The 25899-nt window shown below is 40.0% G+C and overlaps 1 protein-coding gene across 1 annotated transcript in view; it reads left to right on the top strand.

Annotated features, from left to right (window-relative positions):
* Nucleotides 1-25899, top strand: part of LOC126281447 (sodium channel protein para) — a 1486858-nt gene that overhangs the window by 751556 nt on the left and 709403 nt on the right. The window contains exon 9 of the mRNA XM_049980418.1: nt 3075-3203. Within this exon, the coding sequence (XP_049836375.1) occupies nt 3075-3203 (129 nt within the window). The remainder of the gene's footprint in view (nt 1-3074; nt 3204-25899) is intronic.

The raw sequence follows: 25899 nt of genomic DNA on the forward strand, positions 1-25899 counted from the left end.
ATACCAGTCAATCATCCAGATTGATGTTCCTGCAACTACTGAAAAGGCTGCTGCCCCTCTTTAGGAACCACATGTTTGTCCTGGCCTCTCAACAGATACCCCTCCATTGTGGTTGAACCTACGGTACGGCTATCTGTATCGTTGAGGCACCGTAGCCTCCCCACCAACAGCAAGGTCCATGGTTCATATTTATCTCCATGAAAGCTTTAAAATAAAAATCATGTGAGCAAGTATAGCAGAAGAACTGAAAGTCCCTCAATAGAATGCAGTAAACTGTTCTCATGCACACAGTTGTTTAGCCAGATTCATACATATTGTTTGACCGCATTTTGTTGACCCTTTATGTGGTGGTTGTTGAGAATGACAAGAAACATGACTTGCCTCTGCATTAGGATGACTTGTCTCTGCATTAGGACCACTACACGGAGAAGTGAGGTGAGGGGAGGATTGCACAAACTGATTCCTGCAGTGTTGGTCATGCTTTGTGGTTATATGAAAGCAGAGGTGGCACGTGTGGAAATGTTAGTGCTTGAGACATATGAAAGTCTTCCAACTAGTGCCAATTTTCTCCACTGTTAATGTCAGCAATAAAAAGGGTCAGCTTATCATGGGCAAACAATGTGTATTTCTTTAAAAGTCCCTGTACATGCTGACTTTCTTTCTGAATACTTCAATAAAATGTGCTGAGTATCCGCACTTTTCACCTTCACATCTATACAGAATACAGCAAACTGTATGGAAACAAGCATGTTTTGCTTCATAGGAATCTTACATGAAGTATAATCACTCAGAAGTATATTTTAGTTATGCAGTAGTACTGAGATGTACAAAATGCATTGGAGAGTACTTTTACCAAATAATAAATTTCTCACCCAACAGAGTAGTCTGTTGGCAATAACAGCAATTTTTGCAGCATATGGAAAAGCACCCTATTCGTATACTTATTTTGTATATCTATAAAAGTGTGAGCTGATACAGAATTTTATGAGATAGTTTAAGATGAAAGTTATTTCATAAGAGTTAGATCTCATCTGTCTGAGCTTTACAGATTCAGTTTGAGAATTCTTCCCTAATTGACCGGTTCAAGACAACAAATAATTTTAGAAAGGATTCTTATAAAGTCAGTATCTATACAGTACTCCAGATAGAAGGTGTTTTAGTTCCTTATGTGACACAATTTCTACATCACTAAACTAAAAATAGTTTTAAGTGTTCATTTTAATAAAGGAAAATATTAACTGATATATCTCATTACTAATAACTTCATCTTAAAAGTAGTAACATATTTTAAAATGTTAAAAACAAAGATTCCAAGACTTACCAAGCGGGAAAGCGCCGGCAGACAGGCACATGAACAAAACACACAAACACACACACAGAATTACGAGCTTTCGCAACTGGCAGTTGCTTCGTCAGGAAAGAGGGAAGGAGAGGGAAAAATGAAAGGATGTGGGTTTTAAGGGAGAGGGTAAGGAGTCATTCCAATCCCGGGAGCGGAAAGACTTCCCTTAGGGGAAAAAAAGGACAGGTGTACACTCGCACACACACACACACACACACACACACACACACACACACACACACACACACACACACACACACACATATCCATCCGCACATACACAGACACAAGCAGACATATTTAAAGGCCTTTAAATATGTCTGCTTGTGTCTGTGTATGTGCGGATGGATATGTGTGTGTGTGTGTGTGTGTGTGTGTGTGTGTGTGTGTGTGTGTGTGCGAGTGTACACCTGTCCTTTTTTTCCCCTAAGGGAAGTCTTTCCGCTCCCGGGATTGGAATGACTCCTTACCCTCTCCCTTAAAACCCACATCCTTTCATTTTTCCCTCTCCTTCCCTCTTTCCTGACGAAGCAACTGCCAGTTGCGAAAGCTCGTAATTCTGTGTGTGTGTTTGTGTGTTTTGTTCATGTGCCTGTCTGCCGGCGCTTTCCCGCTTGGTAAGTCTTGGAATCTTTGTTTTTAATATATTTTTCCCATGTGGAAGTTTCTTTCTATTTTATTTACATCATTTTAAAATGTTATTTAGATTATTTTGTGGGGACAATCAGCCTACTTACTTTACATTACATGTAAATTTCTTTGCAGTTATGAATTGGAGTTCCTGAGCCAGAAAATAATAGAACTCGACAACAGAATTTGTTTTCTTCCTTCTAAATTATTTGTACAAGTACATAGTTATTATTAATCAAACAGTATGCATTATTTGTTGTCTTCTGTATGTGTCCATATCAAATTCAAATTTATCTTATTGGCAGAGGCACTTTTTAGAAGTTATTCATGTTAAATGAATTTGGGGATTGTATTTCCTAATTGATTTTGATTTAGTGCCAGTCTTTGGCAGATGTCTGATGCATGAAAAGTGGTAAATGTCACAATAATATGGCCTTGATGTAAAACCATATGTACTCCTATAGAATGAGGAAACCTAAGTAATAAATGCTATGGTTGGTTATATATTTCAGGACATTAAAAAAAAAAAAGAGTAATGCCTTCTCTATTTCACTACTGTCTATTTCACAGAAATTCAATTTGTTATTATGAACAGCAGTAACTGAAACAGAAACACATATCTTCTGTAATAACAAGCTAGACAATATGTTAGTCCAGCATTTATTTACATGTTGTAGTTGAACCTGGCTGTAGTTCTCATTAGAATCGAGGGTGGGGACCTACAGAAGCAACAATGTACATTAAATAAATGGTTAACAGAACATATATGATTTGATTTTATTAAACAAATTTCTCTTACCATCTCGTTTAATCAGAGGCAGTTGTAATTATATAATCTCATTAAATCAGCCAATTAAAAATACTTTTGAATGGAGTCATTTCAGAACTAATTTTGTTACCATAGAGGAAATGGTTCTTTCTCATGCAGAGTTTTAGTTTGATTAGCATGTTTGTGCTTTATAATGTCAGGAGGAATCTCAAAAGCAGATTCAAAACTTGCTTGCCTGTCTCTCTCTGTCAGAGGTCTTCTTGTACTTGTGTTTGTTGTTGAGTGACTGTATTGTAGTTAGTGTAGACCTAACTGCAAACACTTCTCTTTCAGAGTAATTTTTACTGGCATCTACACATTTGAATCAGCCGTAAAGGTGATGGCAAGAGGGTTCATACTTCAGCCATTTACGTACCTTAGAGATGCATGGAACTGGCTGGACTTCGTAGTAATAGCTTTAGCGTGAGTAGTGACTGAGAGATTGGGTTTATTGCTAGATAATAATTATTTACATCAATGACTGCAAACTGCCATTTATAAATTGATATGTTGAATAATTACACAAGCAATCATATATAAATAATTTGTACAATGTCAAAGTTGATTAAGTTATAGATAGAATAATTTTTCAAATGGCAGTTTCCATTTTGCACCATTGATGTGAATTATTGATAGATTTAGAATTAGAATTAGATATAGTAATTTTATAGATTAGATCCCATTCAGTAGCATCAAACACAAATTCATAGCCAGTTGGAAACATAACTATTATATATTTGTGCTTTTTGTTGCCATTGAATTTGAAGAGAGTAGCAAGCTTGTAAGCTTCCTTCGTGAAACTAAATTTCTTGTATGTTGAAGTTCAGATTAGAATTTTTTCAGACTTTTTTTGGGATGCAATATTTAAAATTGTGTATATTCTTACAATTGATAAAACAGTTCTGTTCAGTTTAGGAAACTTATAAATTGTGAATGTTTTGTAGTAGTCTGTATAAAAGTATTTTGGAATTGAATCTCATTCCTCCCTTCACACATTTTTTACCTCAAGCACTGTTTATTCCAGAAACAAATATTACTTGGTTATTTTGTTCAAATAAATAATATTAAAAAGGAAACACTTTCTATGATTGCATAAGATTATACAGTTTCTTTCTCTACATATCATTTGTGGAATACATAGGTTGAAAGATTATCACTCTGTCTATGGACTTGCTTCCAGGCAGGGATTTCAGTTCTTAGTTTTGTTTTATTTCTCAAACATGTAAAAAATGCATTGGACACCCTTAAATGAAATTAATTCTTCGGCTTACAACTTACACAAGTTTTCCATGATGGAACTATATATCTTTCTCATGCCAGTTTGATTACAATTTATTCTGGGCATATTAAATATGTTGTGAGAGAGCAGATAACTGATAGCATACAATGTTGTCTGAAAAACAAAAAATCTACACCATTTTGAGCCATATGTGAGTGCTTTACTCTTGCTGCTTATCATCCTGCAACAGATATAAAAGTTAATGTCAGATTCGCTATCATACCAAGGAGTTGTGTGCTCTCATCCTTGCAGTTATGTATTAATTACACTCCTGGAAATGGAAAAAAGAACACATTGACACCGGTGTGTCAGACCCACCATACTTGCTCCGGACACTGCGAGAGGGCTGTACAAGCAATGATCACACGCACGGCACAGCGAACACACCAGGAACCGCGGTGTTGTCCGTCGAATGGCGCTAGCTGCGCAGCATTTGTGCACCGCCACCGTCAGTGTCAGCCAGTTTGCCGTAGCATACGGAGCTCCATCGCAGTCTTTAACACTGGTAGCGTGCCGCGAAAGTGTGGACGTGAACCGTATGTGCAGTTGACGGACTTTGAGCGAGGGCGTATAGTGGGCATGCGGAGGCCGGGTGGACGTACCGCCGAATTGCTCAACACGTGGGGCGGGAGGTCTCCACAGTACATCGATGTTGTCGCCTGTGGTCGGCGGAAAGTGCACGTGCCTGTCGACCTGGGACTGGACCGCAGCGACGCACGGATGCACGCAAAGATCGTAGGATCCTACGCAGTGCCGTAGGGGACCGCACCGCCACTTCCCAGCAAATTAGGGACACTGTTGCTCCTGGGGTATCGGAGAGGACCATTCGCAACCGTCTCCATGAAGCTGAGCTACGGTCCCGCACACCGTTAGGCCGTCTTCCGCTCACGCCCCAACATCGTGCAGCCCGCCTCCAGTGGTGTCGCTACAGGCGTGAATGGAGGGACGAATGGAGACATGTCGTCTTCAGCGATGAGAGTCGCTTGTGCCTTGGTGCCAATGATGGTCGTATGCGTGTTTGGCACCGTGCAGGTGAGCGCCACAATCAGGACTGCATACAACTGAGGCACACAGGGCCAACACCTGGCATCATGGTGTGGGGAGCGATCTCCTACACCTCTGGTGATCGTCGAGGGGACACTGAATAGTGCACGGTACATCCAAACTGTCATCGAACCCATCGTTCTACCATTCCTAGACCGGCAAGGGAACTTGCTGTTCCAACAGGACAATGCACGTCCGCATGTATCCCATGCCACCCAACGTGCTCTAGAAGGTGTAAGTCAGCTACCCTGGCCAGCAAGATCTCCGGATCTGCCCCCATTGAGCATGTTTGGGACTGGATGAAGTGTCGTCTCACGCGGTCTGCACGTCCAGCACGAACGCTGGTCCAACTGAGGCGCCAGGTGGAAATGGCATGGCAAGCCCTTCTACAGGACTACATCCATCATCTCTACGATCATCTCCATGGGAGAATAGCAGCCTGCATTGCTGCGAAAGGTGGATATACACTGTACTAGTGCCGACATTGTGCATGCTCTGTTGCCTGTGTCTATGTGCCTGTGGTTCTGTCAGTGTGATCATGTGATGTATCTGACCCCAGGAATGTGTCAATAAAGTTTCCCCTTCCTGGGACAATGAATTCACGGTGTTCTTATTTCAATTTCCAGGAGTGTAGTTTCCATTTGCTGTCTTGTTCACTAGTTGTCAACAGAACTTTTAGTTTGTTTTGTAGTCTTCAAAACCCAGTCTTGAGTCAATGATTTCATTTGTGTAAACTTGCCAGTAAGCAGTAATCAATGCTAACTTTTGTGAGAAGGCTGGGCCAGTGTAATACAGAATAAGATGAGGTTTACAAGTTCACTATATGTTGTTTTACTTTTGACATTTTCATCTCAAATAACTGACAAACCTCCTTTACAGTTTGTGTTAACAAAGAGGTCATGAGTAAACTATTACTTCACAATCTGATGTGGGTTATGCTGCACATAAACAAAACTTTCACACAGTAATGCAGTTGGCTCCTTTTAAGATCTCTCTATCTATACAATACAACCCTACCAGAACAATCAAAATTAAGTTAAAATATGCCTAAAACACATCTTCACATTCCCTCAAAAGGATATTTCAAAATACCCAAAATCTTGATAATTAGTATGAAAAATCCTTCATAATTTGTCATAATTAACATAACAATGTGAAGTGAAGGGAGTGTGCCCTTTCCATCTATACATGTCTTCATGTCAATATTGCATCAACCTCTCACATATGCTAAAACATCATCAGGAGACTACATTTTTATTCTTTATTTTTTATGTCATCTACATTAATAAGATGTTTTGTCAACAGCTGTCCATGTCTGTAACGTACAGGTTAGGTTCTTTCTATAAGGTACATAAAAACGTTGTAGGAGTCGATGATAGTTATCACTAGTCAATGTAATTGTCCACCGTGATCATTATTTACATTTTTATTTTGAAAAATATGGACTTGGACATGTTTGGCCACAGCCATCATAGAAATCACATTTAAAAATCTTGATACACTGTATCTCGTCAGTTCACCTGTACACTTGTACTATGGCTTGTATATAGGTGAGGAATAATTTATTTTTATTAATATGCACCCTTCAATTAGCATATTTTATTTTCTTGTTTTAGCCCATGGTGTTTCAGAGCTACAACTCCATTCTCAGGGTTTATGTTAATGATTTGCGAGCATTACATATGCTACAACTCCATTCTCAAGTTTTAAAAAATGCATAACACTTGCTCTCGGTAATAAAATTATTTTACTTTACTAGTGGTTTCGGTTCTGAACAATCATCAGTGGCAGCCGATGTTGTACAGCTGCCATTAATGATGTTTCAGAACCAAAACTGGTAGCAAAATAAATAACATTATTACATACAGCACAATGTTATGCATTTTTTTTTAAAAATTTGTTCATGTTGTTGACCATCGCCAAAGCAAGATGTCTATTCTCAAGAACTGTGCTGATGTTTTTTTTAGTGTTATGCATACTTTACTTTGTCATCCAGCATGAAGTGAACAATGTAAGTTTTAGTGTTATGCAAAATACATCTTGGATGAGATAAAACAAAATAAATAAAACATTGCTAATAATTAAGTTTATTTGAACATAAAATGTTCGTCTGCTTTGGTGAAAACCTTCCATATATGCTGTTACACTTCAAAGTAACATCTTCATGGCTGCACAACATAGCTCAAATGACACAAACTTTAATTTGTGAGTTTAGGATGCATTAAGGAAGTAAGGATCATTGAAATAACTAATAAAATAAAATAATCTAGGGTAATGCCGTCAAAAAGATTATACTTATGTTCTTGTATTTACTGTACATGATTTGGCATGCTCATTAGTATACTTCATGATTCAAATGGCTCATCTCAGTTTTACTATTTCTGTTGAGAGGTATATAATTAATGTGTTTGCATTACTTATAAAGAACTATTATGTCGATATTTGTAGTTCACAACATGAATGAAGTGGAATGAAATAATCTGCCATGGAGAAGTTAGAGTAAACACGAATTAAGTGGAATGAAATAACCTACTGTGAAGAAGTTAGAGTAGGGGTGGTGTGCAGCTAAGGGTGGGAGGAAGTAGGGCCAGGGTATAGGACAGAGTGTAATGTGACAGGGTAGGTTAGATGTAGCTGACGGGGGAGAATGGAACTCATAGAGAGGAGAGGGTGTGTTTATTCATTCTTGTGGGTCTGTTGTTTTGACAGTTGTTACTGAGTGTGAGGAGTAGTTTATTACAGTCACCCTCCTGACCTCGATCCCTGCTAATTCATTGTTCCCACACCCTCTATCAAACATTTCCCAGTCCTCTGTACTGTCACTCTTTCCCAGTCTGTGCCTCCTTGTTGTGATCTTCATTATGTGGCACATCTCACTGGCTCCAGTACCTGTTTATCAGGGACCTAGCCCGTGCACCTGTCACCTTTCCCGCCCACATTCCTTGCCAGCAAACCTGCGGTCTCCTCAAAGCCACTTGCTACTTATTCCCATCCCTCTTCCTGCCTCTTGATTCGTTTTACCTGTATCCACAGCACCCACCCAGGTCCACCTGCCGAAATGCAATCCTGACATTTTGTGTCTCACCAGCACAATGTAGGAGCAAAGGTGTGTGTGTGTGTGTGTGTGTGTGTGTGTGTGTGTGTGTGTGTGTGTGTGTCTATATATTTGTACTCCAGCTATTCCGAAAGTTAGCAGGTTTTCTATCTGTATGAGCCTGTTGATGACTCTTTGCTTCTGCTGTTCATTGAGTGGTCTCCTTTGTCCATAAATTATTTATAGTCACTGTCTATTCATACACTGTTTGTTCATTAAGCAAGTTAGTAGATTGAAGAACACGTTGCATATATATTTATACTGGCTCTAGTGCGTTAGTTATTGTACGTGAGGATGGTTTATAGTAGATTGTGAGATCTAAGTGATATCTGGTAACTTTTGTTCACTGTCATAAAGGTGAACACATGTCACTACTATATCTAAGTGTACATCATACATAAGCAGTGGCAGCTTATCATCATGATGTGAATGCAACTTACAAGACATCAATTTCACAATCTGCCATCCTTAGGTACAAAACATAACATACTAAAGGTAATAGAACTACAGAGGCAACAAGTTTTCCAGTTCACTAACATGCTGATGACAGTGAAAATAATAGAACACTTTCTGTACTCAATAATGACGTCTGATAACAAGTGACTCACAAGAGTGAATAAACACAATTCCATTCTCATTTATACATATATAAATACATGTATGTTTCTCAATCACTTCCATTCTCCCCCTGAGCTGTATATCACTTTCATCTGTCCTGTAAGAGTACACCATATTCTACATCCTCCCACCTCCCCCCTGACCCTTCCAACCATCCACCTCATCCCGCACTCATGGCCACTTCCGCACAGAAGGTTATTTCATTTCCATTCGTTGATTTCATGAACTGAAAATAACAGTATAATATTGCATCAAAAGATATTCAAATCTATAAATTATGTTCTTGTCAGCAGAAATAGTAAAACTGTGATGAGTAATTTGAGTCACACACTATACTAATAACCATGCAAACCACGTACAGTAAATGGATGAATCTAAAAAAATAGCATAATTGCCACACCCCTGAATTATTTTCATTATTTTACCTGTTATGTGAATGATAATAATATGACCTGTGCTTTTTTAATACATCCTAAGCTCATAAATTAAAATGTGCCATTTCACCTCCAACAGCCAGTAATCTCTATTGATAAGAATCCTTCTTCTCCCAAGATATATTTCTGTCCTATTTTTTTCTAATGAAATCATTCTCAACATGCAACTGATCGTTAAACCCAGTACCATAAAGGATACTGTTTCATTATTCATCTTCTATTATTTTCATGTGCAGTAAAACTTGTCATTGCTTCAGCTTTCGTGTTCCCATAACTTTTGCTGTCTCCAGTCTGCTCACTGGAAAGCTTCATACCTGATCATTCCTTTGAGAACCTTGTTTTGTAACTTTGTAGAAACTGCACAGAATTAACTGCCAGGATAGAGCAACTATCTTCTATTCAACACACTTATATTTATTTCAAACTCTGATACTATATATTCCCATTATTTGTGATTCTATCACTAGTTCGTGTTGTTATCAGTTTAGCTCTTCTCTCTTGATTAGCCATACTTGATACGTCCCTGTTGCTTCAATTTCAGGGCATGCTCTGCCTGGAACTCTATATGGTTTTCTGGTTTCCTCTGTGTCATGTATCCTCCATAGCAACATCTTCACTATAATCTCCATTCCAGTGTCATGTGCTTCCAACTCCCATGGCACCTTCTTATTGGAACATGTAAGATTGTTACGTGCCTCCATGGAAAGGGTACTCCAACTGCACCCACCTTGAAACCTAGGCCACCTGTTCTATTGTTTTCTATTTCTTCATACTGGAGACTCCACATAGTTCTCTCTTCTGAAGCTAACACACACTTCTTTTTGCTTTGGACCTTGCAATTTTTTATTCATTCAGTCTGATTCAAAACGTTTTGAGACGTTTCTAGTTTGTTAATTGCACAGCCTACATGCACCTGTACACTACTTGTGGTAATCATCCTACAAATGCTGATAAGAATATATTTTCTACCAGGAAGAGCTCAATATCCATTCATGGATCATTCTATTCATTGAATGCTAAATAAGTCCTGTGATAATTTGCCCCAGTCATTGATGAGATTTATGTTGTAACATCAACAAAATGAGGAAAGAATAGATTTTACTCACTATAAAGATGACACATCAAGTTGCGGACAGGGACAACAAAAAGATTGTTAACTGTTACACATTTGGCTTTTGACCAAACCCATCTTCAGAAAAAGAAATAGACACATATTCATCCATCCAAGCAAGCACACCTCAGTTACACAAGACCATCATGATCAGCAGCTTGAACCAGAATGCAATGTGAAAGAAAGCAGCAGTCTGGAGGGGAGAGGGAAGGGAAATGGATAGTAGGTTATGGACTGGGGGAGAGAAGAGTGCTGCCTGGTGGAGGATGCAGGGTCTAGATAGAGGCATGACAAAAGTGCATTGAGAAGCTGTGCGGTAGAGAGGTGGGGAAGGAGGAGGAAGTGGAAAAGGAGAGGAACAGGTTAGAGGGAAGAATGGCAGGTGCATCCGAAGAGACAGCACATGATGAGAATGAGGAAACGTGAATATGGGGGAGGTGATAGGACAGAGGGTGTGGAAACTGTTGGGTGGAGGGTGTGGGGTGGTAGGTTTCCGTAAGTAGAGGCCGGTATAATTTCAGAAGCAGAGAATGTGTTGTAAGGATAACTCCAATTCTGCACAGTTCATAAAAGTTAGAGGTGGAGGGGAGGATCCAGATAGCCTGAGTTGTGAAGCAGCCATTAAAATCAAGCATGGTGTGTTCTCTCTAGCCCTTAGTCTGATAGTTGCTGTTCATCCTCGTGGACAGCTGGTTAGTAGTCATACCAATATAAAAAGCTGTGTAATGATTGCAGCAGAGCTGGTATATGGGATGGCTGTTCTCACAGGTAGCCCGGCCTCCAATAGGGTAGTATAAGCCTGTGACAGGACTGCAATATGAAGTACTGTGTGGGTAGATTGGGTAGGTCTTGCACATGGCTCTTCCCTGAGGTAAGGCATTGGGAGTGGCATAGGGATGACCTTACATGTTGACGAGATTGGGTGGGCGATGGAACACCACTTTAGGAGGGGTGGGAAGGATCTTGGGTAGAATGTCTCCCTTTCAGGGGATGTTGATTGGTAATCAAAGCTCTGACAAGAAATACGGTTCAGTTGTTCCAGTGTGAGGTGGTACTGGGTGACAAAGGAGGAACTCTTTTGCAGCTGGTTCTTGAGGATCATGGGAGGATTGTGGATGTGAGGGGAAATGGTATGGGAGATCTGCCTGTGGACCATGTTGGCAGGGTGGGGCGGGGGGGGGGGGGTATATGGGTTCCCATGGCAGTGCCATGGATTTGTTTGTGCACCTACCCTTTAAAGGAGAAGTAGTTGTGACCTGAATAAAATTAGTGAGGTGTATGAGAGGAATGAGATATTGGGTTTGGAATCTGACATTTGGAGAGGTAGTGTTCAATAGTGGCAAGACCATGGGTATTGGTGTATAGGGAAGTGGCATCAACAATGACAAGTAGGTATCTAGGATGTAAAGTGGTGGGGATGATGGAGAGTCGGTGAAGGAAGTGGTTGGTATTTTCGATGTGGGAAGCTAGATTATGGGCAGTTGGTTGGAGGTGTTGCTCAGTGAGAGTTGATATCCTTTCAATGGGGGCACAATAACCAGATAGAATGAGGCATCCAGGAATTTTGGGCTTGTGGATTTTTGGGAGCATTCAGGAGGTGCTAGTGTGGGGTGTCATGGGGGTGAGGAAGCAAATGGATTCATTGGCAAGTTTATTGGAATGCCCTAATGCCTTAAGCAGAGTTCAGAGGCTATATTTGGGATTGTGGGATGGGATCACTCTGGCTGAGTTTGTAGGTGGTGGAGTCAGATAATTGGTAGAGGCCTTCCGCCAGTTATCACTGTGATTCAAAACAACACTGGTGGAGCCTTTGTCTGTAGGTAGGATGATTAGGTCAGAATTAGTTTTGAGATTCTGTATTGATGTCTTTTCTTCTACAGAAAGGTAGGTGTTCGTAGCAAGGGGCCTGGGGAAGGATGATGAGGCCACATTGGAGGTAAGGAATTACTGGAAGGTGACCAACTGGTAGTTGGATGGGAGGGGAGGGGGATCACAGTTGAATGGTGATATAAACAGGGAGAGGGAGGGTTCAGTGTTGAAATTAGGTTGGCTTTGATTGGAGGGATTGATGGCAAAGAAATGTTTCCATCTAGGGATCTGGAGAAGGAGCATAGGTCTTTGACAAGTCCAGTGGGGTGAAATTTAGGTGTAGGGCTAAAGTTGAGGCCTTTGGAGGTGGCTGAAACTTCTATGGGGCACATGGTTATCGTGGGAAGTTTTAACAACAGTGTCCTACAAATGTTTTGCCTCTGGGTGTAGTGGAGTGTTTGTTGGGAGTTTTGGGGTCAGCAAGGCAGGGTGTGTGTATTTTGAGGTATTGATGAGGAGGAACACTGGGGTTAGAAAGTGGTGCCCTGTGGTGCCAGTAAGACATCAGCAGGTTGGATAACTTATGAAGGTTTGTCTGAAATGCTCCTCTAGGTGCTGGAGAACAAGGGATTAAATTTTAGAGATGTGATTGGGATTGCAGAGTGACAGTGGAGAGCGCAGAGGTAGTTCTTGAATGCCTGTGCTTGTGATGGCCAGGGATTGGCAGAATCTGAAAATCATTGTGAACCATTGTGAAAGGAAGAGTGGTATCCAGAGAAAGGAATTTTTACGGTTAGGCCGTTTGGGAGTGGAGGGGATTCCATGGTTTAAGCAGCATTTAAGGAACAGGATGTAGGACTGGGTTTTATCCAGGGAAAGGAATACTTTTTTGAATGGGTGCAGAAAGATGGAGCAGTAGTCCATTGTGGCAGGGATGGTGTATGGCAGATGGGAATGAGGCGGAAATTGGCAAATGTAGGTGTTAGACAGTTGTGAGGGGAGCTGAAAATTGAAAATATGTGTAAAAATATGAAACAACACACAGAACACTCACAGATATTTAAAAATATGCACAAGTTTCAATGGCTGCTTCACAACCCAGGCTATGTGGATCCACCCCTCCACCTCTAACTTTTCTGAGATGTGCAGGGCAAGTTATCCTTACAACACATTCTCTGCTCCTGAACTTATCCCAGCCCAAACTTACAGTAACCTACTGTCCCCACACCCTCCTCCCAACAGCTTCCACCTCTCTGTCCTATCACCTCCTCCCTATTTCCTTCCTCTCACCCTCATTGTGTGCCGCCTTCTGTCAATGCACCTACCCATCTTTCCCTTTCCCTGCTTTTCATCTCACCACCCTACCCTCCTCCATGCCACACAGCCTCTTGAAACTGTGCCTGGTGGCAGTCTTATCATGCCTCCATATAGTCCCAGCTTACTCCGCCAGACAGTGCTCTTCCCTCGCCCAACCCACACCCTGTTTTACCTTCCTTTCCTAATCCCTCCAGATTGCTGCTGTCGTTCACATGGAAGTTGAATTCTGCTCCAACCTGCAAGAGATGGTGGTCATGTGTGCCTGAGATGTGTGTGCTTGTGTGAATCAATGTGTGTGTATGTTTCAAATGATGGAAACTCCAGGTAGAAATATCAACAATGTAGGAAAAGATAGATTGCTACTTACCATAAAGAAGACATGTCAAGTTATAGACAGCCATGACTAAAAGACGTGTTTAATTGTGCTTGTCTGCAACTTGACGTGTTTTCTTTACGGTAAGTAGTAATGTATCTTTTCCTACATTGTGTGTGTTTCCGTTTTGAAGAAAGCTTTGGCTGAAAGCTAAATGTGTAACAGTGTGCCTGACTGCAACACAAGTATCATCTTTTGGTGAGTAGTGATCCATCCTTTTCCTTGTATTGCTGATATTCCAACCTGTAGTTTCCATTGTTAGATTTAAATTATAAGATATTTTTGCTGTTCCCAGTACTGCCTCAGAAATGCTTGCTCAAAGCACTGGGCATTATTCGCTTAGTTGTGTGCCTAAATGGTCCAGGTTATTTTCTCATTGTTTGAATAGCTCAATGTGAACTCAATTTTTCACGGTCTTTCAAGTTCTTTGTCAGTGTGTCTCTGAAAGTTGTAATGAACACAATGGGATGTTTATTTTTTCAGTTCAGGTCCTGTATATGGCTTGGTTTCATCAAACCACCTTTGAAAGCCCTAATTAATACAATTAGATCCACCTTTCCGATGATCTGGTGTGACTCATTTCACTCAATACGTGCAGTGGGTTGATTAAAACTGATTCCACCGTAGTACTGACTAAGGATTCAATCATTTTCTGTTTGTGCTATCTCAGATCCGCTTAACTTTTCTCTGCTCACCTTTATTTATTTTAATTTTTTCTCAGTGTCATCTACACCTGGCTCCAATTTTCCTTGTCTTTCCTCACACTTTTCATAAACTATCTCGAGCCCAGAATGGAAAATTTACTCTTTTTTAATTTCCAGTATTTTACCATGACATTTTCGGTCTCTAATGTGCACTCAATTATCCTTTTCTACTAGAGGGAGCTGCAGAGGGTAAAACCTGTAGTGGAAGACAGAGATCGGAATACATCCAGCAATAAATTGAGGACGTAGGTTGCAAATGCTACTCTGAGATGAAGAGGTTGGCACAGGAGAGAGATTCTGTTTTCTCTCTTTATTTCTTTACTTTTCTTTCTGTTACTACTCAGATTGCGTTTGTGTCAGTGGCTCAGTGGTTAAATACCAGACTACAGGTCCAAAGGTTTTGGATTTGACCGCTGGTCAGTCGTAACATTCTTGTTCATCATTTATAACTTCTTTTGCATCTGCCAATGTTTGATAATGTCAAAAGTGTGTAGTTATACACTATGATTCTGAGTCTACATTAAACTGTATGCCCCCCTCTATCCTGTGCAAGCTTCTTAATCTCCAAGTATCTACTGCAATCTACATTCTTCTGAATCTGCTTGGTGTATTCATCTCTTGGTCTCCCTCTACGATTTTTACCCTGGGTAAGTTAGTTCAAAGATTCAAGGAAGGTAAGGGTATACAACTTACAGTAGGACTATATCAGGTTAACCACTGTAGTGTGTAAACTAATAATCAGTTTTACCTTCACTCACTCTAAAAGTTCTTGGTCTTCTGTTCTCTCCCACTTGTTTTCTTCTTTATTTTTATTAAAATTGTGTCTGTTCTTCCTTCTATTGCATCTTTTCTTTTCCCTGATGTTCCTTCCTCATTTTTCCCCTCCTGCTCCTTCTTATTTTTTTTCAGATTGTCAACTACTTGATTTGTATTTATCATATCAATGCTACTTACCTATGGTAGCCACTGAACTACATTTTATTTATGTTTCCTGGGAAAATGTGCATTGGAAACCTCATTGTGTCATCCTCCATCCTTTCTCTTTCCTGACATGCTTCTCCTCATTCCTGATTCCTGATGGACTATAACTTATCTTCATTATTTGCGGCTTTTTGTTCACCATCAAATTTCAGTTGTCCTCTACTAACATAAAAGTCTTAACATAAAATGAACACAAAACTTCCTACTTCAGAAACCCTTTCCACAAATACATTTTGAGCTTTCAGGTTTTTAATGGTGCATTTTTCTGATGTCACTGTCACAAAGTGCTGTTTTGTCACCCATTTAGCATGTTCATAAAACTTTAATGTGTGCTGTGCTAATGATCCTCACATCCTAACATTGTATCCTTTCTCATGCTGCCAGATTTTCTTTTTGTATATGTATTGGTAGTTAATGATGTCAAGCGACAGGAAAAAATTCTTGATCTCTCAGTTTAGTTTGCACACTATGTATCCCAACTAGGACAGTTTTTTAAACAACTGTAACACAATCCCACCCAACATGCTATGGAGACCATGATAATCAGCTTCCTGCAAAAACAGTTCAGTTTGGCTAGAACAAGCAAAACGGGGTAAAAATAGCCCCAAGCTCTTACACATTACAAACAAAACTCGTTAAGTTTATCATTCATCCCTAAAAGCTTCAGTACACACACACACACACACACACACACACACACACACACACACACACAAACAAACAAACAAACAAACACAACAACAGCCGCAACACACATAGACACAAACTAATCACTCACAATTAATTATTGACAACTTAATGCAATTTGTGCTCATTTAGTTGAGGCAAAGTGAGTTCTTGTTTGTATATATTTTCTGCTGGTTTTTGGTTTGATCACAGAACAACAATGGCATTGTTAATATTTTACAAGCAAAGTGTTTGCAACCTTTCTCTTAGTTCTACTTAGTGATATTGCTGAAAGATGTGATTAATCATCAACTGCTGGCAGGAATGCTTCCACTAATAAGTGTATGAGAGGTTAACACGTGACAATAACATGTACACAAAATTCCCCTCATGTCTGCCCTAAAACTTAGCTATGGAATCAGAATATACCCTTTGCACAGATCATAAATTTTGTAGGTCATTTGTTCTATCATTTTCATGCTTTAATGCATTCTAGTTCTGTATATTTCTTGTATCATGTAAAGAATTTGCTTTAGTTTGCAACAGCTGCAGTACCATTGGTTGATATTAATATGTAGAGATGTTGTATCATCATATAAAATAGTTTAATGAAAGGCATGTCTATGAAAATAGGAACTGTCATAGCAAGGTTTTAAAAAATAAGTGTAGTTTTGAATTTGAACGAGCAACATAATATTGTGAAGCATTTGTTTTATTTCAATCTCACTGCAAAAAACTACATTCAATAACTGCATTCAAATGAAATTAACTGACATTGATTAAGAAATGTTTGAATCAGCCTCTTACATTTGGAAATGTACGATGAATGGGAAAACACTGAAGGTAGGAATGTGACAGCAACTTCATGAGCTCTAATTAATACTTACAGATGGCATCTAATACTTAAACTACAATCCACTCCTAAGATGTCATTCTCTCACATTATTATACACACTCTTTGTCATTATTTCAAAGTTACTATGATAGTTATGTATTGTGACACCCAACTGACTACTGTCAACCACATTCATGGAGGAGAATACAGACTGCAAGAAGGACACATGATTTGTCCTCTGTCATTTATCTACAAAGGCTAACACAATATAATTAGGAGAATTGTACACAGTTTATGTTTAAATAACATGCTTGGTGATGGTTTAACATCCTAACCATATCAATGCCCATTAGAAATATGAAATAGAATGTTGATTGTGAAACATCACTAGAGTTTTAAAGTTGTATGCAAAAGAACACTTGGCATAATTTATCTCTGTGTGAAGTGCTAGAGTTTTCCCACAGTCCATGATTCAATACAGTGCTGTGCTCCAGATGCATATTCTCAGGAATTTCTTCCTCATATTAATACCTATGTTTAATACTAGTGGATTTCATTTAACAAGGAGTGCACTCTTTCTCTGTGTTAGTCTACTCCTTATATCCTCATTGCTGCTTACTTTAAATGACATTAATTTAAGTCCTCACTAATAATGTAGATTCCCAAATCCGGAATTCACGTGCCTATGCACTGATCAGCCAGAGCATTGTGATCACCTACCTAATAGCTAGTATGTCCACCTTTGGCACAGATAACAGTAGTGATGCATCATGGCGTGAAAACAATGAGGCCTTGGTAGCTGGCTGGAGCGAGTTGGCACCACATCTGCACACACGAGTCACCTAATTCCTATAATTTCCGGGAAGGGAGCGATGAGCTCTTAATGCCACATTTACTCACATCCCAGATGTGTTCAATCTGGTTCAAATCTGACGAATTGGGGGCCAGCACAGCTATTGGAATTTGTCACTGTGTTCCTTGAAATAATCCAGCACCCTTCTGTCCTTGTCTCATGGCACATTATGTTGTTGAAAAATGCCACTGACATTGGGAAACATGATCATCTTGAAGGGGTGTATGTGGTCTGCAACCGGTGTACGATATTACTTGGTGCCTTGTACGAGCTCCACTGCCCATGTTTCCCAGAGCATAATGGAACCACTGCTAGCTTGTCCCTGTCACTGTCAGTACAGGAGTCAAGGAGCTGTTCTCCTGAAAGACAATAGGTTCGTGGTCTCCCATCGGCATGATGAAAATGATATTGGGATTCATCAGACCATACAGTGCTCTGCCACTGTGCCAACATCCAGTGCTGATGATCACATGCTCATTTCAGTTGTATTCGCCGACGTCATGGTGTTAACATTGGCACTTGCATGGGCTGTCGACTGGTGAAGCCCATTGTTCGGTGTATTCTGCCCAGCATTAAAGTCTGATGGGCAGCACTCATCAAATACCCAATAAGTCAAACAGTTTCTAAAATGCTCGTGTCGAGCCTCTGGGCCTTGACAATCTCCTCTCGGTCAGATGCAAACAGATCTCATGCTTCCCCATTCTACACACGGACTGCACGCTCACTGATACTACACACACTGTGGGTGTCTCTGACTAGTTCTGACTCCTTTGCAGGTGACACTGCTATCACCTGTCAGGCTTATGTTGACAGTGGGCCGGTGATCATAATCTTCTGGCTGATCAGTACTTGTATTTACCGTATAGTTGTTTGTTGTGTAGTGTTGTACTTCCATGGCTTTATATATGATTAGTGATGTTTTTTCGTTTAACTTTATAAATAATGAAGAAACAACTTCAAATAATCTTTTTTATTATCCTTTAAACATAAACAGTAATATGAGATCAGTACACTGAAGTATTCTACTACCCTTGTGCATCAGTGTAGCCGTGTTCATCATAGGCAAAACAATACAACGCCATCTTGAAAAGTACATGTATCTATTGGTATCACAGATTCTGCTTGATGCTTCCATTGATATCATTTCAAGACAGTCACTATAAATATGCAAGTGTGTCCCCCTTCAGCTGAGACTTCTGCTTTCATTCTGTTGGCTAGACACATCATTCCCAGGGCATTACACAAGCCCTACATAAGAATTATGAAGTATCTTGCAAAATCAAATTAACTTCCATGTAAATTTAAGTAATGTTGGTGGCTATTGGTTAGAAATGACTGGTTCTGACCAAAAGTAAATCGTGTTTATCAAGTCGTGCATGACACCTGCACAATATCAATATGTTCCAAAAAGCCACGTGCGAAAATGCAGTTATTCAGGGGATCATATTCCAGGATCTGATAATCACAGAGATAAGAGTTCAAATGTTTAGAGTAGCCCATCACCTATGACCATATGTATACCTCTTGGAAGAACAGACATACGGTAACTATTCTACAGTACAGGATCAAAATTTAACTGTAACACACTTCTGCCAGCCCAAGCAGTTTAAGCAATTTGCTTGGCTCTTTTCCATTAAATATTGTGTAGCGTGAACAGTAGGCTGCTTATAAAAGCACCATTTGTTCATGGGCAATTCATGTGAAAACACTGGAAACCATGAGTTTTAGTTACTAAAAGTACAAATTGTGGGGATGGCCACTTCTATAATTTCTATTCATAGCAGATAATCAAATTTTTTACGATATTTTCTTAAGATGATGTTCTAGGGGAACCTGAAACATTTTTTTAATATTGTTATCCATCATCGAGATCCAGAGGTTCAAAGTTACCATCCTTAAGCAAGTAAAATATGCAGATAATATCTACTCTGAGGTGTAACAGAGTTTTAACTGACATAGAGAACACATGGCAAGTGTTCAAGGGTTTTGAGGCCACTAGACTATGTTTTTAGCCAGTATTTTTCCGCCAGTAAATCTTTATGACACTGTTCTGTGTAATGGGCACTTCATGCCTATGAAAATATGGCCAAAGTGATCTTGCATTGAAAAAAATGGGCTAAAAAGGGTCTTAACATGCCTTGAGAGCGAAAAATTATGTAAAACTGGAGAGACTGCAAATTCAGTAAGATATTTGTAATAATGTTTTTACTCTTTTAAGATATAAATCATAAGTGTAGTGTTTTTGATTAATTGTGATTCAGAAAAAAATGTCAAGCAAATGATTTTGTATTGACATTATGTTATACCTACAAATTTGTTGTTTAATTGTTTAAAGGTATTTAGTGTTGAAGAATATAAATACACTGTCAAAACTTTAATGACACCATGCTGTAACAGGCAAAAGAAGGAACCAGTGGAAATAAGCTCATGTTGGAGCACAAAAAAAGTGAATATGTTCATCTTTAAAAGTCTCTGACAGTAAAGTAGGGAACCAATTACCACAATTCTCATTGTGACTTCCCCGCCAAAAATTTTGGCATGTGAACATGTTTGCACTTTTTTTTTATCTGAAAGAGAGTAGCAAAAGAGACAGTGATGATGGAAGAGGAGGAGTTGGTGCTGGTGGGTGCTGGTGGTAGAGAAAGAGAGAAGAGACAGTGATGGTGGGAGAGAGACAGTGACAGGGACAGGGAAGGAGAAATAGAGAGGGATGAAGACAATAGCAGAGGGAGCCAAAGAGAGAGAGGAGGTATTCATGGTCAGTGAGAGAGAGTGGCAATAACAGAGAAAGAATGGTAGATGAAGATTGAAGCAGTGAAAGCAAAAGAGAGAGGAGACAGTGGAAGTGAAAAATACAAATACACTCCTGGAAATGGAAAAAAGAACACATTGACACCGGTGTGTCAGACCCACCATACTTGCTCCGGACACTGCGAGAGGGCTGTACAAGCAATGATCACACGCACGGCACAGCGGACACACCAGGAACCGTGGTGTTGGCCGTCGAATGACACTAGCTGCACAGCATTTGTGCACTGCCGCCGTCAGTGTCAGCCAGTTTGCTGTGGCATACGGAGCTCCATCGCAGTCTTTAACACTGGTAGCATGCCGAGACAGCGTGGATGTGAACCGTATGTGCAGTTGACGGACTTTGAGCGAGGGCGTATAGTGGGCATGCGGGAGGCCGGGTGGACGTACCGCCGAATTGCTCAACACGTGGGGCGTGAGGTCTCCACAGTACATCAATGTCGCCAGTGGTCGGCGGAAGGTGCACGTGCCCGTCGACCTGGGACCGGACCGCAGCGACGCACGGATGCACGCCAAGACCGTAGGATCCTACGCAGTGCCGTAGGGGCCCGCACCGCCACTTCCCAACAAATTAGGGACACTGTTGCTCCTGGGGTATCGGCGAGGACCATTCGCAACCGTCTCCATGAAGCTGGGCTACGGTCCTGCACACCGTTAGGTCGTCTTCCGCTCACACCCCAACATCGTGCTGCCCGCCTCCAGTGGTGTCGCGACATGCATGAATGGAGGGACGAATGGAGACGTGTCATCTTCAGTGATGAGAGTCGCTTGTGCCTTGGTGCCAATGATGGTCGTATGCGTGTTTGGCGCCATGCAGGTGAGCGCCACAATCAGGACTGCATACGACTGAGGCACACAGGGCCAACACCCGGCATCATGGTGTGGGGAGCGATCTCCTACACCTCTGGTGATCGTCGAGGGGACACTGAATAGTGCACGGTACATCCAAACCGTCATCGAACCCATCGTTCTACCATTCCTAGACCGGCAAGGGAACTTGCTGTTCCAACAGGACAATGCACCTCCGCATGTATCCCGTGCCACCCAACGTGCTCTAGAAGGTGTAAGTCAACTACCCTGGACAGCAAGATCTCCGGATCTGTCCCCCATAGAGCATGTTTGGGACTGGTTGAAGCGTTGCCTCACGCGGTCTGCACGTCCAGCATGAACGCTGGTCCAACTGAGGCGCCAGGTGGAAATGGCATGGCAAGCCGTTCCACAGGACTACATCCAGCATCTCTATGATCGTCTCCATGGGAGAATAGCAGCCTGCATTGCTGCGAAAGGTGGATATACACTGTACTAGTGCCGACATTGTGCATGCTCTGTTGCCTGTGTCTATGTGCCTGTGGTTCTGTCAGTGTGATCATGTGATGTATCTGACCCCAGGAATGTGTCAATAAAGTTTCCTCTTCCTGGGACAATGAATTCACGGTGTTCTTATTTCAATTTCCAGGAGTGTAGATGGAAATCTTACAAAGGCTAGACCACTGAACTTTAACATATAGCTATATGGTAGGGCAGATTTTGAACCAGAATTTACAACACGTGTAAAGGAGATAGTGGGAGAGAGGTATACCTAGACAGTGGGAGAGAGACATTCATAGACAGTGGCAGAGAGAGGGAGATGCTGAGTATGGAGGCTTAACTATAAAGAAAGACTGGGTAAAAGGATATGTTAAAAGAGTGCGAACATGCTTGCATGCAAAAATTTTTGGTGAGGTAGATGGAATGAGGATTGACGCAGCTGGTTCCCCACTTTCAAAGAGTAACCTTTTTTGTGATCTGACAGGAGCATTTTTCCACTGATAATATGTTAATTGAACCAGGTTGAATGGTGAAGCAATGTCTAAAAAATATGAAAACAAAAATTACTAGAAAAGTTTTGATGTAAATCTCAATACAAAAACGGTATTGTAATATAAATAAAATGATTCCATTTGATCAGAGGATTACGCAACTGAAATTGGTTTTCTTCCCTAGGTAAAGTATTACAAAAGTCACTGATAATCCTTATCAAAGTTTCAGCAAACAACTGTAATTAAGAAATTGTCTTTTAATGGCACTAGTTGTCAGATCAGATCATTCAACTGCTTCAATTGAAATATGTGAGTTGCTTCAGAGAGCTTTTCTAAATAATTGTCAAAATGAAGATGGACAGTATTTGGAGACTTAAGAGGAGTAATTGATGGAGCCTATCCACTACAAAACCAATTATGTCACTGTGAATACTGTATTTTACAGATTATAAGATGCCCTCCCTTCTTTTCTGTTTCTTTTTTTCTTTTTTTTTTTTTGTTTTTTTTTTTTTTGTTGAAAAATTGCCTCAAAAATTCAGGTGCACCTGATACTTGAAATTAATGCAAAATGTCCAGTGTTTGATTTAAAACTCCTGTCAGTCTTTAAAATGTCTTTATATTTGATGCCACGGAAAACTTATTTTTGTTTGGCCACATTAGATTCCACTGGCAGCAGCAGTGCACCAGTGCAACAAGCATGAGCTGGGGGGATTCACAAGCTTGCTGACACTTTCTCACTCCCTCTCTGTCTCACAAACCCAGAACACTTTCTAGCCTATGATGTGTCATTCAAGTCTATGGTGCCAGTGAACTTCAATTGAATGAGATTTGTAATATCAGTAACAGTGCAATATTTTTGTTAGTAGCTAGTTTCATAATGGGAAAAAATAAAAGGTATTTATATGATGTGGGCTATAAATTGAAAGTAAGAAACAGAGCAAAGAACCATTCGTGACTGAGAGGCTAGTGAAGAAGAACTGGAAAAGATGAGGAAGACTAAAGGTGCAAATAGAGGACTGAATGCAAACTGGCCAAAACTAGATGACATATTGAAATGGATTCAAAGACACCGTCAAAATGCCTTTGGAATTAATACAAAAACGATTTTAATACATACTCATAAGCTAGTGCTACAGTGGAACTTAACAGACTTTAAGGGTGGAGTTGGGTGGTGCTACAGGTTAATGAAACATCAAGGGCTTAACACGCAAACCAAAAACAAAATATCTCAGAAAACGCCACCTGAGTATGGAGAGGAACGTTATCTTGCCTATGCCATATTATTCAACATCAAAAGATAACCTGTGTGGAACTAAGCTAAATAGCGACTATGGATGAAACTCCTCTGACATTTGATGTGCCAAGTAACAGAACTATTGCCATAAAAGATGCTGAAACTGTAACTATAAAAAGCAAGTGGACATTAGAAAATGCACTACACTCTTGTTCTCTCATGTTGTACTGATGGTACTAAATGTAACAATGATCAGTTTCCAGTGAAAACAATATCAAAACCTTCTAAAATACCCTCAGGTGTTATTCACATTTCAATTCAATTTATTGCTCGTAACACGTAATTTTACATGCATGCGCATTATCAACTAAGTATAAAGCATTTACAATTACAATTTTTTTTTAGTTTACATTATTTCTTATTACATTGTAATTCATGATAAATTAAAGTTATAAGGGCATTTTTGAATAAGCCATTGTTTGACGCACTTTTTAAAAGTATCCCCTCTCAATATCTTAACTTCATTTGGTAACAAGTTATTAAAAAATTGGTTCAGATGGCTCTAAGCACTATGGGACTTAACATCTGAGGTCATCAGCACCTTAGACTTAGAACTACTTAAACCTAACTAACCTAAGTACATCACACACATCCATGCCTGAGGCAGGATTCGAACCTGTGACCGTAGCAGCAGCAAGGTTCCAGACTGAAGCACCTAGAACCGCTTGGCCACAATGGCCGGCAATTATTAAAAACAGGTCCATTGAAGAAGGAGAAGTAGAAAGTCCAGATGATGATTTTCAGGGATTTTAAAGCTCAGAATATTTTTAGTCTGACTGCAGTTTGATAATATAAGTGGTAAAAATGTTATTTAAAAAAAGGTTGCTTGAAAATTAAGGTGCATCTTATACTCTGTAAAATGTGGTAAGAGATCATTCTGACTTCCACTACTTGCTAGTAAAGCTGGAGATTATTTCTAACAGAGAAATCAAGTGCGAAATATTGGATCACACAAAGAAATATGATAAACTAAACATAAGTAAAATGATCAATATTGAAAGGAATGAATAATTTTAGGCTGTTTTGCATAGGGGCTGATAGTTACTGTTACATTAACATCAGATCCAATTTTTATTATGTGGAATTTAGGCTATAAAGAACAAAACAGTTTTCATCTGAAGCATAAATGTGGAATAGATAGATTTCTTGCAGTCAAACCCAGGCTTCTGCAAGGAGAGGTGAGTTGAGCAGAATTATACCACACATCCATCATGTTATTTTGCTTCCAAGCCAGCAGAGTTCCTTTAGCTGTCTGTTATGTGATCCCCAATTGTGATATTAAGTTTACTGTTAATCTCATTTCTGCTAGACCTACTCCTTATTGCTTGTGTCTTTCTACACCATATTTTGTGCTCGTTAGACTATTTGTTCCATTTAATAGCTCCTGCAATTCCTGTTCACATTCTCTGAGGGTAACATTGCCATCAGCAAATCTTATTATTGATATCCTTTCACCCTGAATTGTAATCCGAGTCTGAAGCTATCATTTATTTCCTTTGCTTCTTCATTGTACAGCTTGAACAGTAGGGGAGAAAAATTTCATCCTTGCTTATGCCCTTCCTAATTTGAGCACCTATATCTGTCTTCCATTCTTATTGGTCCCTTTTTGCTCTTGTACATATTGTAAGTACCCATCTTTCCCTATATCCTATAGCTATTTTTCTGAGAATTTGAAACAGCTTGCACTATTTTACATTATCAAACACTTTATCTAGGTTGACTAATCCTATGAAGGTATCCTGGTTTTTCTTGTTTTTCTTCCGTTAATGAGCGCAGTGTCTGCCTCTCTGGTGACTTTACCTTTCCAAAAGCTGCACTGGTTCTCAGATAACAGAACCTTCCCATTTTTATGTACAATGCTGTTTGTTAAAATTGCAACACACAGAAGGATTAGCCTGAATCACTCCAAAATCAGATGATTTCTAGAACAGCAAAACTGTAATAAGTGATTAACATTTCAGAGAGATAGTGTGCATGGAGGCTCAACAGTGCTACTTTTGTGTGTCCAGGAAGTTCAGTGGTATGCCACGTTCAGTCTGTGCAGAGCCAGCAAATGGAGTGTAGAGGTGCAAACAAATGCCATTTTGCCTGACAAACATC

The sequence above is a fragment of the Schistocerca gregaria genome, chromosome 7 (genome assembly GCF_023897955.1).
Source record: "Schistocerca gregaria isolate iqSchGreg1 chromosome 7, iqSchGreg1.2, whole genome shotgun sequence".
Lineage (NCBI taxonomy): Eukaryota > Metazoa > Arthropoda > Insecta > Orthoptera > Acrididae > Schistocerca > Schistocerca gregaria.